At 45.5% G+C, this 15690-nt stretch overlaps 1 protein-coding gene across 4 annotated transcripts in view; it reads left to right on the top strand.

Annotated features, from left to right (window-relative positions):
- Positions 1-15690, top strand: part of U2AF1 (U2 small nuclear RNA auxiliary factor 1) — a 1073176-nt gene that overhangs the window by 864160 nt on the left and 193326 nt on the right. The window contains exons 7-8 of one of the 4 annotated variants that reach the window (XM_044072239.1): positions 8109-8169; positions 8504-8596. The exons of 1 other annotated variant lie outside the window; for it this stretch is intronic. In XM_044072239.1, the coding sequence (XP_043928174.1) occupies positions 8109-8169; positions 8504-8572 (130 nt within the window). In that variant the 3' untranslated portion in view covers positions 8573-8596. Of the gene's footprint in view, positions 1-8108; positions 8170-8503; positions 8601-15690 lie in introns of those variants that run through there. 2 more of the 4 variants (XM_044072238.1, XM_044072240.1) reach the window with 2 other exon arrangements.

Raw genomic sequence — 15690 nt, 5'->3', positions numbered from 1 at the left:
TGTGTCTCTCTTTTTTTCCCTTTTTTTTGTGTGTCTGTATGTGTCTGTGCCTGTGTTTCTGTCTCTCTCTGTGTTTGTGTGTCTGTGTGTGTGCGTGCATCTGTGTGTGTCTGTGTATGTGTGCATCTCTGTGTGTGTGTCTTCCTGTGTGTCTCTGTGTGGGTGTGTGTACCTCTGTGTGTGTGCCTCTCTCCATGTCTCTGTGTGTGTCTCTCTCTGTCTCCGTGTGTGTCTGTCTCTCTCTGTGCGCGCGCATCTGTGTGTGTGTCTCTCTCTCTCTGTCTCTTTCTTTCTCTGTCGCTGTGTGTGTCTCTCTGTCTCTGTGTGTCTGTCTCTCTCTCTCTCTCTGTGTGCGTGCACGTGTGTGTGTGTGTGTGTGTGTGTGTGTGTGTGTGCGTGCACGCGTCTGTTTAACATGTCAAACAAGCCAGAGAACAAGATGTGCCTCTTGTGGGCATAAGATTCCCAAATCTGATGCCCACAACGAGTGAGTTTATTGCTTGGACCCGGAGCACTTGGATATGCCTTGTGATATTTGGGCATTCAACCCCTGGGCCCTGGCTGATAGGAGGAGCAAGCTCATCTTGAGAGGGCTTCTTCCCACCTCTGTAGTCCCGACTCCCGCTCAGAAGTAACCCACCTCCCTTTGCTTCCCCGGTGACATCTGCTTTTACCTCCAGAAAGTGAAGGAAGCTTTCGGATCAGTCTTTTTTGGATCCTTCAGCTCCCCAGATCTGATGGGCCCTTCGGATACGAAGGAGTTGGCACCTGTCCAACCTTCTATCGTGCCAGATCCATTAACCTTGGGTCCAAGCAGTCTTTCGGATCCATCAGAGGTTATTAGGATCCATACCTCCTCGTCTCCCAGAGTGGACTCTGAAGCACTCCTGCTCAGAGCATAAATCTCTGAGTTGTACTCCACATCAGAGCAAATCACCCTCCCCTGCTCATTCTGCCTGGCCTAGCGTATCACCGTTTCGGTCAGTACATTCATCTTTGTCTTCCAGGTTCTCTTGACTCTCACATTTGGAAATGGATCAAATGTAGTTTCCTCAAAGCCCAGATTCAGCTGGAGATTTTGCTCTCTCTGACCCACGCTGGATCTGTGAGAGTTCTGCCCCTGATACCTCAGCCGCCTCCTCCAATTGTCTCTGCTTCGGAGTTGCAGGGCTTGGTGATCCCAAGTGGATTGATGTCAGATCATGGGATGTTCCCTTCCCCAGCTCCAACAGAATCCCAAGCCATCTCATGTCCAATTTTATCAGAGCAGGTCCCGGATTCGAGAGCTAGACGCAGATCCTCGGAATTGGTGTCTGCTCAGACTTTGTCCTTATCTGAGCCGTCCCTTCCTTTAGTGGCCTAGGCCTTAGATAGCTCGGGTGTGGTGCCTTCTGGTGCTGTGGGATCTGGGTTGGCCTCGACTCTTTCTCCTTGGGGACTTCAGCCTTCGGAGGTGGGGAAAACAGGTCCATCCAGCATCCTCTGCATTCCAGGTGGCAGAGAGGTCTTTCTCAGCTCCTTGAGAGACCGTCCCTTCTCCACCAGGCCCTTCCCAATCCTCTGTGGATCGAAGTTTTGCTCGTATCTGTTCAATCCATGGTTAGCCCCTCCTGAAGAGCCACCAGCCAACCCCTTAGCAAGGGGTTCCCTTGTCTTCCGAGTCTTTTGCCGAGTACCCTGCGGGGGAGGTCTCCTTGAAGCATCGGTGCAAAAGGAAGCACATTGACTCCCCCTTGGAGTCTTTAACAGAGTACACCGACTTTGATGAAGGGGAAGGTGCCCCCCCCCCCCCCCCCAGTCTCCACAACGATATCTCCTTTGGAGGTATATTAGAAATTCTGAAACAAAAGGGTGGTCGTCCCAACCCCTTCCTCGGAGGAGTCCGTGTTTCTGGATGCGTTCAGGATGGGATCATCTATGTCCTAGGTGACCCCACTGGGGGACAGACTTATAGACGTCATTGCCCACCAGGCTTGGAAAGGCGCCTGATACCGTAGAACCAGTTCTGAAGCACGTGAATAAATATTTCAGCTCCCGTCAGGGTCACGTCTGCTGGAGTAAAGGTGCCCCGGTTGATGCCGAACAGAGCTCTACTGTCCATCCCCCAAACAAAGTCTCAGGCTTTGGATAGACATAGGAAGTGAGTGTATGCCTCTGCCTCCTTTTCACTGAGAGCATTAAACTACCTGGCACATTTCACTTGTCTCCAGAGAGACCTGGTGAAGGAACTGTCCACATCTCTGGTGCAGTCGCTGTCTGAGGAAACCTTCAAAAAGGTTTCAACACAGCTGAATACCATGGCTTCTATTGCTATAACTCATCAAGGAGGCTACTCTCCCACATGGCGGAGGGAACCTCTCAAACTGCTGGTTCAGGCATAGTCCTCCGACATGTCTGGATGAGATTATGCAGGTTTGTGGACCCCTTTAAAGTGTCTTTCATTAACGGCCCCTTTGACGGTTTCTCTTTGTTTGGGCCATCTGTTAAGGAGACTGTAATCCGTCCCAAACAGTAGGGCAAGACTCTGTCTGCTATGTGGATCACCCCCCCCCCCCCCAGACCTTTTCCAGGAACTAATGGAGTGGGAAGATGTGGTTCCACAAATCCCAAGGGGCCTTCCCTGATTCACAAGATGAATCCTCTTCCAGGGCCAGGGGGAGAGGATTTATTGGTAGATGCCACCCCAGAGGCAGAGGGGCTCCACAGAACCAGGGCTTCAGGGAACCCTTCTCTGACAAGTCCTTTCAGCGCTCCTGAAGCGCTGTCTGACTGTCCTACTCTGGAGGCAATTGTGGGCAGACTATCCTTGAAACCAGCAGCCTGGACAGACATAAACTATGCCTGGGTGTTCATATCCAGAGACTACAATATTCCTTTTTCCCTTCCTCCTCCTCCTCACACAGAGGAGTGTCTCCCTGATGTGCCACTCTGTCAGAGGGAGAATGCTCTTCTGGAAGTGCAAAAACTTCTAGACAAGAGAGTCATCCAGTGGGTCCCAACTGAAAAAGGATGCAGAACTTACTCGCACTTCTTTTTGGTGCTAAAGAAGACCAGGAACCTTAGACGCATCCTGGATCTAAGCAGTTTGAATCCGTTTGTCAGTAAGACAAAATTCTGCACGATTACGGTACAGTCCATTCTGCCACTCTTGTGTAAGGACGACTGGAATGTGCTCAGTGGATCTCCAGGATGCATGCTATCATCAAAATAGGCACTCCAGGAGATATCTACACTTCTGGTTGGGGGTGGGTCTTTACCAGTTCAGAACACTGCCCTTAGGTCTCACCAGTGCCCCATTGGTTGTTCACCAAGTGCATGGCAGTGTTCGCAGCGCGTCTCCATCTGCAAGGATTCCAGGTGTTCCCCTACTTGGACAGTTGGCTAGTAATGGTACCCACAAGGCATCAACTACTCAGGGCGACTTAGGTGATGCTGTGCTTGTTTCATCATCTGGGGATCACAGTGAACATGGCAAAATCCAAGCTGACACCAGTTCAGGAAATCAAATTCATTGACACCCGGTTGAACATGGTAACTCAGGTGGCAGCTCTTCCCTTACAAAGGGTGTAGTCTCTTAGGCTACAAGTACAATGTTTACTAAACATGCCATCTCCTTCAGCTCACCTAGTTCTTATAGCCTTGGACTCCATGTCGGTTGCCATTCTTCTGGTGCTTCTAGCCAGGTTCTTCATGAGATTTCTCCAGTGGACTCTGGTGACTCATTATCTACCCAGATCAAACTTATGCCAGTTTGCAGATGCAATCTGCAATAGTGGATGCTCACAGATGATCTTCATCTAGGTAGGTTTTTGTCCTTCCCCCTGCTTCGGCCGTAGTGACCATGGATGCTTCCCTGTTGGGATGGGGGTACATTATCAAGAAAGGATGGTCCAAGGCACATGGTCTCCTTTAGAGACCAAATTGCACGTAAATGTCCTGGAGATGAAGGAGGTCCTCTTCACATTGCAAGCCTTTCAGGACTGCCTTCCTCTGGGGACAGTTGCAGTCTTGACAGACAGCATGTCAGTGGTATGGTACATAATCAAGCAGGGGGAAACCTGATCTTACCCGCTTTGCAGAGAAGCCATGAGAGTCTGGGGATGGGTGATTGCTTCAAACCACTTTCTCATTGCAGCGCACATCCCTGGAGAATCCAAAGTTTTGGAGGACAAGTTGAGCAGGTCCATTTTGAGTGCTCATGAATGGTCCCTAAATCAGTCAGTAGAGAACAAGATTTTCAGCCGCTGGGGCCAACCTTGCTGCCATCTGTTTTCCTCCCCCTAAACAACAAATGCAGCAGGTACTTTGCTCTGATACCCCAGTGGGGGAAACTCCCAGGGATGCTCTAGTCCACGACTGGCCCTTGTGTTTCCTGTATGCTTATCCTCCAAATTCCCCTGATACCCACAGTCCTACAGAAAGCCAGCAGGTTGAAGACCAATCTTGTCCTCATTGCTTCTCATTGACCTCATCAGGTATGTTATTCTTTCCTGCGGTCTCACAGCAAATATCAGATACTGTATCCCAGACAGGATCTCATTTCACATCCGACAGAATGACAGACCCCCAACTTTGGATCCCTCAAACTAACTGTGTAGGTTCTCTACTTCCAGTAATTTTGTTGAAGTCCAGGCTTTCTTCACCTGTCCGTGACATCATCCTTGCTTCTCAAAAGCCTCCACCAAGATGATGTGTTGCAGCAAATGGAAAGGATTCTCCATCTGGGCTTCACATAGGAATATAGACTCCTTTTCATGTGTCTTTGTTTTTGTGTTCTGTTTTCCATGAGGGAGCTAGTTTTTCTACTGTAGAAGTACAGCTCGTGGTTATCACCAATTTCCATTTTGGGGAGGGAGTTGGTTTTCACTCCACCTTTTCTTCTTCTAAACTCTGTCAGGCATTTTTAAAAGGAGTTTTTCACCTAAGACCTCCAATCAAGGATCCTTCCCTGCTTCGAATCTTTCTTTAATTCTGCAAGATCTCACCTAGAAACCATTTGAACCTGCTAGTTATTGCCAGCTCAAATACTTGTCATGGAAGATGGCTTTTCTTGTGGCTGTTAGGTCAGCCAGGAGAGTTTCAGAACTGCAGGCTCTGTGTTCTCAACTATTGTACATAACCCTTTTTATGGATAGAGTTTCTTTCAGGAAGAATCCTTTCATTCCAAAGGTCACTTTGTAAGCAAACTTGAATCAGACTATTCATTTACCTGTCTTTTTCCCCAACTAGTCCAGTAAGAGTGAATATATGCTACATTATTTGGACGTCCACAAACAGTTATGTTTCTACCTTCATAGGACCAGACCTCATAGAAAGAACAGTTGTTGTTTGCCTAAGGAGGAGGGGAATTTTTCTCTGGTAGTCAGGCCGGCCAAGGGCTTTCACTGCAGGAAATCCCACAAGTCAAGACTGCAACAGTGAATACACTCCCAACATCTACATTTATGGTAACTGTACACAACTGTACTTTCTGCTCAGCTTGGAGGGGAGAGGATTGTGAGCCAGTAGCTAGTCAAGCAGTTGGTTAAAAGAATGCTTCATCCCCATCCTCTGTGTGGGACTTGAACTTTGTGTGGAAGGGCTTGCCTGTCTGCTTTTTAACCATATTAGCACAGTGACATTAATCTGTTTCTTAAGAAATCATCTTCCTGATGCCATCACTGTATGTTGGCACATCTCGGAGCTTCCACCTGTTTTGTGTAAGGACCAAAGTGTGGTTTCAGAGGTTTTCCTGAACCAGTCCATCAAGCCCTGCTCTTTGGTAGCTTTAGAAACCAAGGGGTGTAAGGATCTTCATAATTTGTATGTACACCAGAGGTTCAGGTGTTATCTGAGGTGGGTGCATTAGTTCAGGAAAATGGGCCATATGTTAACCTCCTCCCCTTTGGAGAGGGAATGGGTTATGGTTGCCAGTTGCACACTTTCTGATTGAATTGCCAGTTGCACTATCCTTTGCTGTCCGTCAGCCTCTGGGTCCTTAGGGCTGAGACTCCCAGAAGGATCAGCCAGGGGCCAGGCTTCTGCCATCCCCTAAGCCCATCACCACCCTCCAACTATCCTTCCCTGAAAAAGGAGAGAGTTAGTGGATGCTTGGCCATCTTTGCAAAAATTTGGGAAAACATCACTCAGGATCAGTGGGTACTAAAACGTCTTTCATAGAAACTGCAAATTATAATAAAAAAAATTCCAATGTATAGAGATATTTTCTCCTGTCCCTGAGGGTTACCTTAGACCTCATTTCTTTATTTTTTAAAGAATTGATGTAGTTTGAGGCCATACAGAAGGTTCGATCTTGGGAGGAAGGACAAGTTTTATTCAAGACTATTTCTTATTCCAAAAATATGAGGCACAGTCTAGATTGTATCAAACTGTGCAAAAGTTTAGAATGTTAATACTGTATAGCCTATTGTGACTCCTGTCACTCCAAGCTGTTATAGTCATTGTGGACCAAAAGGACAGAGTTTCATATCCCCATTGCTGTAAGTCGCAGGAAAGGACCATCACAGAAGGTTCCCCACATTTTAGTGGGGGGGGGGGGGGTTCCAGTTCACATCCTTGAATTTTGGTGTCTGCTAGACTTGGATCTTCATAAAATGTCTGGTGCAGAATAAAGGGCAAACAAATGTACCCTTGCCAGGACAATTGCCTCATACTATTGGAGTTGCAACAGAGGATTCTCATGGTTTGAGTCCACTCTGAATTGTTTCTGACACTCACTGTCAGCAACGTTGCATCAAACCTGACACCCTCAACAAACTTGTTTTTCCTTGGAGCACATCTGGATACCATCTTTCATGGAAATTCTTCCCAGGTGACAGTGCATCACATCTAACCTTGGGTTACATGGCATCCTGATGGTGCCCCTTGCCCCCCCCCCCCAGCACTTAAAGAAGCCTTAATGTACTTGAAAAACAGAAGATGTTACCATACTCATTTCTTAGATACCACCATCCCATTTCTGTTGTGCATCAGAAAGGAGATTGTATGGTGTGTAATATAATGTCAGCTAAACAAAGGGATTACCTTTAAAGCACCACAGCTCACTGTGACCCTCGCCACATATTCCTTTGAACCTAGCTTGGGGATTTGTTAATGAAATTAAATGAGTAACTTAACATCTTCTGTAAGCATCAAACTTCTGCTGTCAACAGCATTTTTATTTATGCACATGTGAACTTTGTGAAGCAGTTCTGTTAGTTTTGTTCAATTAGGATATTTATAAAACTTTGAAAATTATGTGCATTTGCATAATATAAAAATCAAACAAGTGTTGAGTATCTCTGAAGCCATACAATTCCGACACCTGTTATCACTTTGAATTTTTTCTAGCAATGTGTAAGCTTTCATTTCATACTAACAAGTATCCTACAAACTGTATTGGCTTCATTATTAATGAAAATATTAACATACAGCACGTACTATTCTACATTAGGTGGCAGTGCTTTAATTTGCTGTTATGTCAACATGAATTTGGTACCCTACAGTACCCTGTAACATGCATCATTTTTAGTTATTAATACAAAATTAACTTGCAACACGTAAATCAACAGAAACTGAATAACCGTTTGTGTTCCTGCTTTGCATTGCCATGTTGCATTTCCTAGCTGATTACTGACTGAATCTTGTACATGCAGTTCAACGATACTTGCAAAAGACGTTGTCATGTCCATGTTCATTTGTGGCAGTAATTTGTGATATTTGCAAAGCAAATGCAAATATTGCTTGCAAGATATGCTTTATGCAGGTAATTAAGATCTCATTTTCCTCAGTACTGAAAGGCGATATTTTTGGCCACTCAGTTTTGCATGCATTTAGTTATTCATGTTTGATAGCTACGTAGATTATGTTGGTGAAGAGCAGAGAAAAGGAAATATTTTCTAAAAGTATGAAAAGGAAATATTTTCTAAAAGTATGAAAAGGAATTATTTTCTAAAAGTATGAAAAGGAATTGCGTACACTGCAGACAACAATATAGCAACACAACTAGATCAGTAACTTGCTGGCCCCTATAAGATTCATACTGCAAAATATATTTTATGTTTTGTATGTTGTTGGCAAGGTGATCACATACATGTAGAAGTGAAGTGCTTTAATTTTATTTATTTAAGGAGAACCTATGCTGTTCAGTCAAGGGATCGTTGTGCATCTGTAACTGGCAAAGTAAAGTGGGTAAGTTGCCTGTTTACTGCAGCACATCTAATGGTGATACAAGTGTGCAAACTGTATTACTGATGCTGTGGGTACTTTCCTGAGAATTCACAACCAGTGTTATAGGGACAGATTAGCGGAGGATGTAAAGTGCAAGTTGGATACTTGTTCATTTTAACAAAATAACCCACATGTGTCTGCAGACAGAAAGTTTAGTTATGGCATATAATGCAGAGGGAGAGAGAGACACTATAACTGATGAAGTTATTTTCAGCTAAAAATATTGCACAGAAAGCATGGAGAGTGTGTTTGAGAAATAGTACTTTTCTTATTTTTGTTGTATATATTGTTGCAGAGAGTGCACACGCGGTGGTTTCTGCAATTTTATGCATCTGAAGCCAATCTCCAGAGAACTGCGACGTGAGTTGTATGGTCGTAAACGAAAGAAGTAAGTGAAAACATGGTCTGTTGATGTCAGTTACCTTTGTTGTGTAGTAATTAACTGAAATGGTAAGAGTAAACTGATTGTATCTGTTAAGTAGTCTGATGAAACAGCAGTGCATATGCCCTGGCAGAGGCTTATCTAGCGTGGGGCGAAGGGGTCAGCACCCCTAGGTGCAGTCTTCATAACTGGCATTCCATTCAATTTGCCAAAGAGCTTTAGCACTTCATGTGTGGTTTTGTACATTATTGGGATTTAGAAATGAATGCCGCTAATGCCTTTTCGGTCAGAACAGTACCCACTGTTAGTCACTGACTTCATTTTTAGAGTGGTTTGCTACAGTTTAACATTTTAAACAAGAGAAAGTACACAAGGACCTTTTGTATCGTGTGTGTGTGTAGGGCACCATAACGGGAGAATAGCCCTGGACACTAGAAGAGCTAGCTGCTCCTGTGTGTCCTGGCAAGTCCCAATGATTTAGGAGCTAAAGTGACCAAATCACTGCAGGAAGAAGGTGGAAGAGAGCTGTCATTTTTTACCAGTATTTAAAAAGGGAGAGTACTAGCATCTTGGATGAAAGCTGTGGTGCCTTCATTACTCAGAGAGTATAAGACCCTTCAGACTCTGCTTCATATAGACCCGTTTCAATTTTGAAACCGGATTATAAAGTGATAATGACTGTACTAGCTAAGATAATGGCAAAGGTGTTGCCAAAATTGATAGATATGGATTGTTGTGGTTTTTATGGAGGGGATGAAAACATCTCACATAATCCGCATTTTTAGAAATCAGTGTTAGATCCCTTGATGTCCTTCTGTTCCTTTGTTGCAGTATTCTTGGTGTGGGATTTTCAGGCTCTGGTGGACCCGTACATCGTCTGCTATACAAAAGCTTCAGCTTGGCTGTTGCAGTTGCGTGGGATGCCACACATAGGGCCATAAACCAGAGACCTTAAATGTGACATCTGCACGCACAGATCTCAGAACGTTTCAGCTGCAGATGGCCGTCACATTGTGTGCTTCACTCCTTCACCACAAGACGTGTAAAAGCTAAGTACCCCGTTGGGGGGTTTTCTTCTTTGACCTCTACATAAAGCTTGGTTTGTTGTAGTAAACTTTAGCCGATGTCAACAAAAAAGGGCAAATGCCAATGCGGGCACCAGATACCCCATAAAAATACATACAACCACTGCGTTTTTTGCCTAGGCCGAGAGCATGATCACACCGCTTGCTCTGTCTGCCAGTCCTTCATTCCTAAGACCCTACACAGCCATCTGGCTGCACTTAATCTTTACCTAGAAAACCAACAACTTAAAAAAAAATTAGCACTTAGGACTGAACCACTGCAAAAAAAGGCCAAGATTCCTAGGCTCTCTTCCACTGCTCTCCGCTTTCGGATGCCCTGCCTGCTATCGATTTAGGAGTTGAGGGACGTCCGACAGATCCATCAACTTTGGCGACCTTCAAGGAAGCCGCTTTGCAGGTGACAAGCACGTCCACGGAGCTAACCCAAACATAGGCTGAGGTCGAGGGGGAGCCCAATACAGCCAGACCTCCGATCAGGATACCTCCTCCCGACTCAGCTACCCTTAGCTAGGCATCCGATGCCAGGCCTACGCCTAAGGACTACCCCAGTTAAAAAGAAGCAGAAAACCATACATCTGGCTACACCCGCCGAATGCCTACCTGATTGGTAGTCCTTCACCACATCTTTGATGCAGGCCTTTTTGGCCCTTGCGCCTTCAGCATCTTCTCCATCTACTCTTCCTCTCCTCAGCTCTAGGTCTGCCTCTGTCTCCTCTCTTCCACTTCACAAGACAGAAAAGAAGAGCAAGAGACCTGTTATTCATCTTCTGATGAATCAATATCCTACACCTCCCAAATAGCCTCCTCTTAAGAGTATTATTCCCCAAATGAAGAATCCATTGAAGGGGACTCCCTTCCAGAGGATATCACCTTTGGTGAGACCATAACCAAAATGAAGGAATACTTCAAATGGGGCACCTCTCAAAATGTCTGATACTCAAAAAAGGTATTTTGAACTATTACAAGTGGAATCTCCCTCCCCTTTTGCCATTCCACTTGTCATCCCTGCCTATTTAGATGCCTTTACTTCAGCATCTAAGACACCAGATTCCCAGCCACCTGCCTCTAAGAGGCCAAACCACGTCTACAAGGTGCCTGATGACCAGAAATTTCTAGTCAAACCACCCCTGGCTGATCCTGCTATGATTGCCATTTCGCCAAATAAACAATCCAGACTGATTCCGTCTGCTTCTCTCTTACCTACAGGCAAATATAGCAAATCATTGGATAAAATTGGAAAGAAGGTTTACACCTCTTCCACTTTGGCCTTTAGAGCTATCAGCTATCAAACCCATATGACCAAATATGCTCTGGACCTGGTCTATCAGGCCTCTACTCTGCTGGCTGCTACTCCAGACTGCTTCACTAAGTCTGACATCTCTTCCACACTATCTCTGGCTGCCCAAGTAGCCAGACATTCCATTAGATGTAATTATGATGCTGCAGAGGCTTTTGCACGATCTGCAGCATCTGCCACTGTACTTGAGAGATATTCTTGGTTACGTCTGCAACACTTACCAGAAGACTTCAAATCTAAAATCTTAGATGACCCTCTGGACCTTAACTTCTTGTTTGGAAAATAATAGACCTGTTCAAAAATCTGCAAGAAAAGAGTAAGGAATTGCAAGACATGAAGCATCTTCTGGTGTGTCCTATTCCCAAATATGACAAGAATTACCCTGGCAAAGCCACCTTTGTCAGAAGAAACCCTGCCCCAGCTGGACCTTCCTCTTCTGGACACAGAAGCGGGGCCAAGAAGGCAAACCCCTTCCAGGCCAGCTCTCTCTCAGCCCCCTTCTGGACAGCCCTTTCAAGATGGGGGAGACCTCAACAATGCATGCCTGCCTTGGCCACCTCCCTCTTTCTGCCCGCCTCTCCCACTGCCTCCCCTTTTGGAAAACTATCACCACAGACAAATAGGTTCTGACTATTATTCAAAAAGGATACTTCCTCTCCTGGAAAGAAAGGCCACCTTAAGGGAAATCCCCTTCCCCTCAAAAAAAAATCAGACAGCTCCTCCCACAGATTCTGAAAGACCTTCTGAACTTTGGTATAATATAACCTGTCCCTCCAGGGCAGAAAGGACAATGCTTCTATTCAAGATTGTTTCTGGTCCCCAAAAAAGATGGACCATGGAGAGCCATTCTAGACCTTTCCTGCTTAAACCTGTTCTTAAAGGTTCCCACCTTCAGAATGTTGTCCCTACAAAATTTACTCCTTATGCCAGCCCAGAATTTCATGGCCACACTTGACCTGAAAGAAGCCTGTCTGCACATACCCATTCTACCTTCCCACATGAAATTCTTATGCTTTTCTAGACCCTCCTCTCACTTCCAATTTACTGCATTGCCCTTTGGTTTGGCCACTGCCCCCAGATAGTTCACAAAATGCCAGGCACCTGCCACAGCCTATTGCAGAACACAAGGGATTCAGATTTACCCCTACCTGGACGACATTCTGATCCTAGCAGACTGCAAGGAAACCCTGTTAATCCATGTAGAGTTCACCATGTGCCTACTCCAAAGACTGGGGTTTACCCTCAAGTTCCCAAAATCCTCCTTGGCCCCAGAACAAGACAAAACATTTCTGGGTTTCAGGATCAAGACAGACATAATGAAAGCCTTTCTTCCCCAGGACAAGGTCAGCTCCCTGTCCTCCCACTTCATACCCCTTCTGCAGACCCAGCAAATAACTGCAAGGCAATTCCTATGAACCCTGAGCCTATTGGCGGCTACCATTCCCATGCTACCACTAGCCAGAATGCACATGCGAAAACTACCGTGTTATCTAAAAAATGTATGGTCACAGCACCAACATCCTCTAGAGCAAGAAATCACTCTTTTGCCCTGCCTACAGTCGACGATAAAATGGATTCAGCTGAATCCGGGCCTTCAACTTCAGTTACCCACCCCAAACCAGTTCATGCATACAGATGCTTCAGACCTAGGATGGGGAGCCACAGTGGCAAACTACAGGGTTCAAGCAAAGTGGCACCCTTCCTTAAAGAACAAATGCATCAACGTGAGGGAAATTATAGCGTGCCACCTTTTCAGACTAACCTTTACTAATCTGGGACCTAGCCTCACAACACAACTTGTCCCTGCAGGCAACCTACATCCCCTCGCAGGAAAACAAACAAGCAGACCTTCTCAGCAGGACATCCTCTCCAAATCACAAATGGATGCTGGACACGAATGTCTTTCTAGATATTGCCCACCAGTGGGACACACCTAAAGTAGACTTGTTTGCCTCCCCCCAGAACAGACAACTGCAGACTTTCTTCTCCAAGACCTACTCCCCACTAGCTTGGAGAGTAGACACATTCAGCATTTCATGGAAGGGAAGGTTTCTATATGTCTTTCCTCCCTTCTCATTAATTCAAAAAGTCCTCCTGAAAATCAGGAGAGACAAACCATAAATCTTGTTGGTGATCTCCTACTGGCCAAGGCAGCACTGGATCTCCCTACTTCTCAATCTAGCCAAGGGCAGTCAACACAAGTTACCCCACAAGGTGGACCTTCTGACAAAACAAAAGGCAGCCCTCATCCACCCACATTTACAGATGTTGTCATTGACACTGTGGGTGCTAAACTTCTAATTCCCTTCAGGCACCAGTACTCAGAGGACATGCTTTCAGTCCTGAGGGAGGCCAGGAACCCTACTACAAGAAAATCGTATTGGCTAAATGGGAGAGATTTTCAAAATTGTGTCTGGGCAAGGGCAGTGGTCCATGCATCGCAGATTCCCACCCCCTCCCTAGTTCTTGCCTGTGTGTGTGTCAACTAGTAAAGTGGGGACTTTCTTGCTCTTCAGTGAAAGTCCACCTTTCTGCAGTCAGAGCTTGCCTGCCACTAGACACTGTCCTACTTGCCAGGCTGTATGTGAAGCTATTCTTAAAAGGTGTCTTGCACATCAGACCACCAAGAAAACCCATCCCAACACCCTGGGACCTGAACTTTATCCTGGAAAAACTAACAGTCTCCATTTGAACCTGCGAGTATGGCTACTCTGCAAATGTGCACATGGAGTGTCTGAATTACAGGCCCTAATGACCTGCTCTCCATTCACTACCTTCCACAAGGACGAGCTAACACTAAGAACTAACCCTTCCTTTATGCCGAAAGTGGTTAATGATCTGGTCTTAAACCAATCTGTTCATCTACCCACCTTCTACCCCTCTCCCACCAATGAAAGTGAGAGAGTACTCCACTCCCTGGCTGTACACAGACAGCTAATGTTTTACCTAGACAAAACCAAATCCATAAGAAAATCCAATCAGCTCTTTGATGTTCTTCGGTTGTCACGGTTGCAGTCATCACATTTGGATTATCTGCTTGCAGTAATCCTCAGTCGGCCTGATTATCAAAGTCTTGGGTCCTGCGTCAGTTGCTGTCTCATCTTCTGTGACGTCAGGTAGTCAGGGGTATAAAGCATGCAGCCGACGCCATCACATGTCTGTCTTGCTGTGTGGTGCGTGAAGCAGAAGCAGTTCGCAAGTGCTGGTTGGCCGACTCCTGGCATTTTTGTTTGAGTTTCAGAATGGAAGTCTTCAACTAATGCTAAGTACCCCGTTGGGGAAACCTTTTCTTGCTGTAAACAGATGTCAGTAAAAGTCAATAATTGTATTTCTTGTGGAAAGCAAATACCTCATAAAGATTTTCATTCATACTGTATTCCTTGCCCTAGGCCCTGACCATGACGTACCTCACTGTTTGTTTCGTGCCTTATTTAAACCACAAACTATTCGTCGTCGGTATATTTTCACTTTTAAATATTTTGGTACTCTGTTCAATTATCCAGATATGTCTTCAGTAAGCCACCCGACTACCAACATTCCAAAAAAACGCAAAGATAAACACCGAGATGGGCCGCCTAGATGTTCTTCATGTTTCACTGTTGCAGTCATTACATTTGGGTAATCTGCTGGCAGGTTGCCCTCAGTCGGCCTGAATAACAAAGTCTTGGGTCCTGCGTCGGTTGCGGTCTCCTATTCCATGACGTCAGGTCGTCAGGGGTATAAAACATGCAGCCGACGCCATTTTAATCTGTCTTTCTTGCCGCGCGGTGCTCGAAGCAGAAGCAGTTCGCAAGTGCCGGTCGGCAGACTGCTGAAATTTTCCTTTTCGAGTTTCAGAACAGAAGTCTTCAAACTAAAGCTAAAGTACCCCGTTGGGGAAACTTTTTCTTGCTCTTTACCGATGTCAGTAAAAGTTAACCATTGTATTACTTGTGGGAAGCAAATACCTCATAAGGATTTTCATTTGTACTGTATTCCTTGCCTAGGCCCTGACCACAATGTGCCTTGCTGTCGGGTTTGTGCTAAATTTAACCAATGCACTATTAAGCATCAGTATATTTCTGCTTCTAAATACTTTGGCTCAAGATTTAGCTATCCTGAAATGTCTATTAGCAATCCGACTACCGGAATTCACATAAAACGCAAAGAAAAAGACAGAGACAGACCGTCGAGGTCCAAAACCGACGACGAAGCTTCTCCTAAGCCAGTCGGTTCGCCGGTACTCAGGTGCTTTTGCAGCCCCTGATACCCGCTACTTTTGATTTGCAGGCCTCTACTGAGACCCACTTGGAGTCCAGTATGCCGCGACATTCTTCAAGTATTGAACCCATGGATGTCTCTCCCTTGGATGGGTCCGGAGCTGCTGAACCGACACCGGCTTCTGAGGGTGTTTTCAGGCCTAAAGATTTGTATATTAAACCAACGCCATCGTCAAAAACAAGGCCAAAACCAACTTCTATGTCTAAAAAATCGACACATGAGCCACATGTTCAGGCCCCTATGCCTAAAAAACAAGTGATCAAAATGGCTGAGGATTTAATTACCTTGATCAGGGGTTCCCAACCCCCTCCTTCTAAGAGGCCTAGGCAAGACACTGATTATGAATCTTCACATCAGGTTTCCATTTCTTCTGATTCCTCTTCTGATCAGGAATTTTCTGTCCTCCCTTATGAGGACTCTGATGCAGAAGATTCCATCCCTTCTGCTTCTCCTCCTGA

This window comes from Protopterus annectens, chromosome 5.part0 (genome assembly GCF_019279795.1).
Source record: "Protopterus annectens isolate FY-2018-M chromosome 5.part0, PAN1.0, whole genome shotgun sequence".
Taxonomy (NCBI): Eukaryota; Metazoa; Chordata; order Ceratodontiformes; family Protopteridae; genus Protopterus; species Protopterus annectens.
Note: the sequence above shows the minus strand (reverse complement) of the source record. Positions and strands in the feature narration are given on the sequence as shown.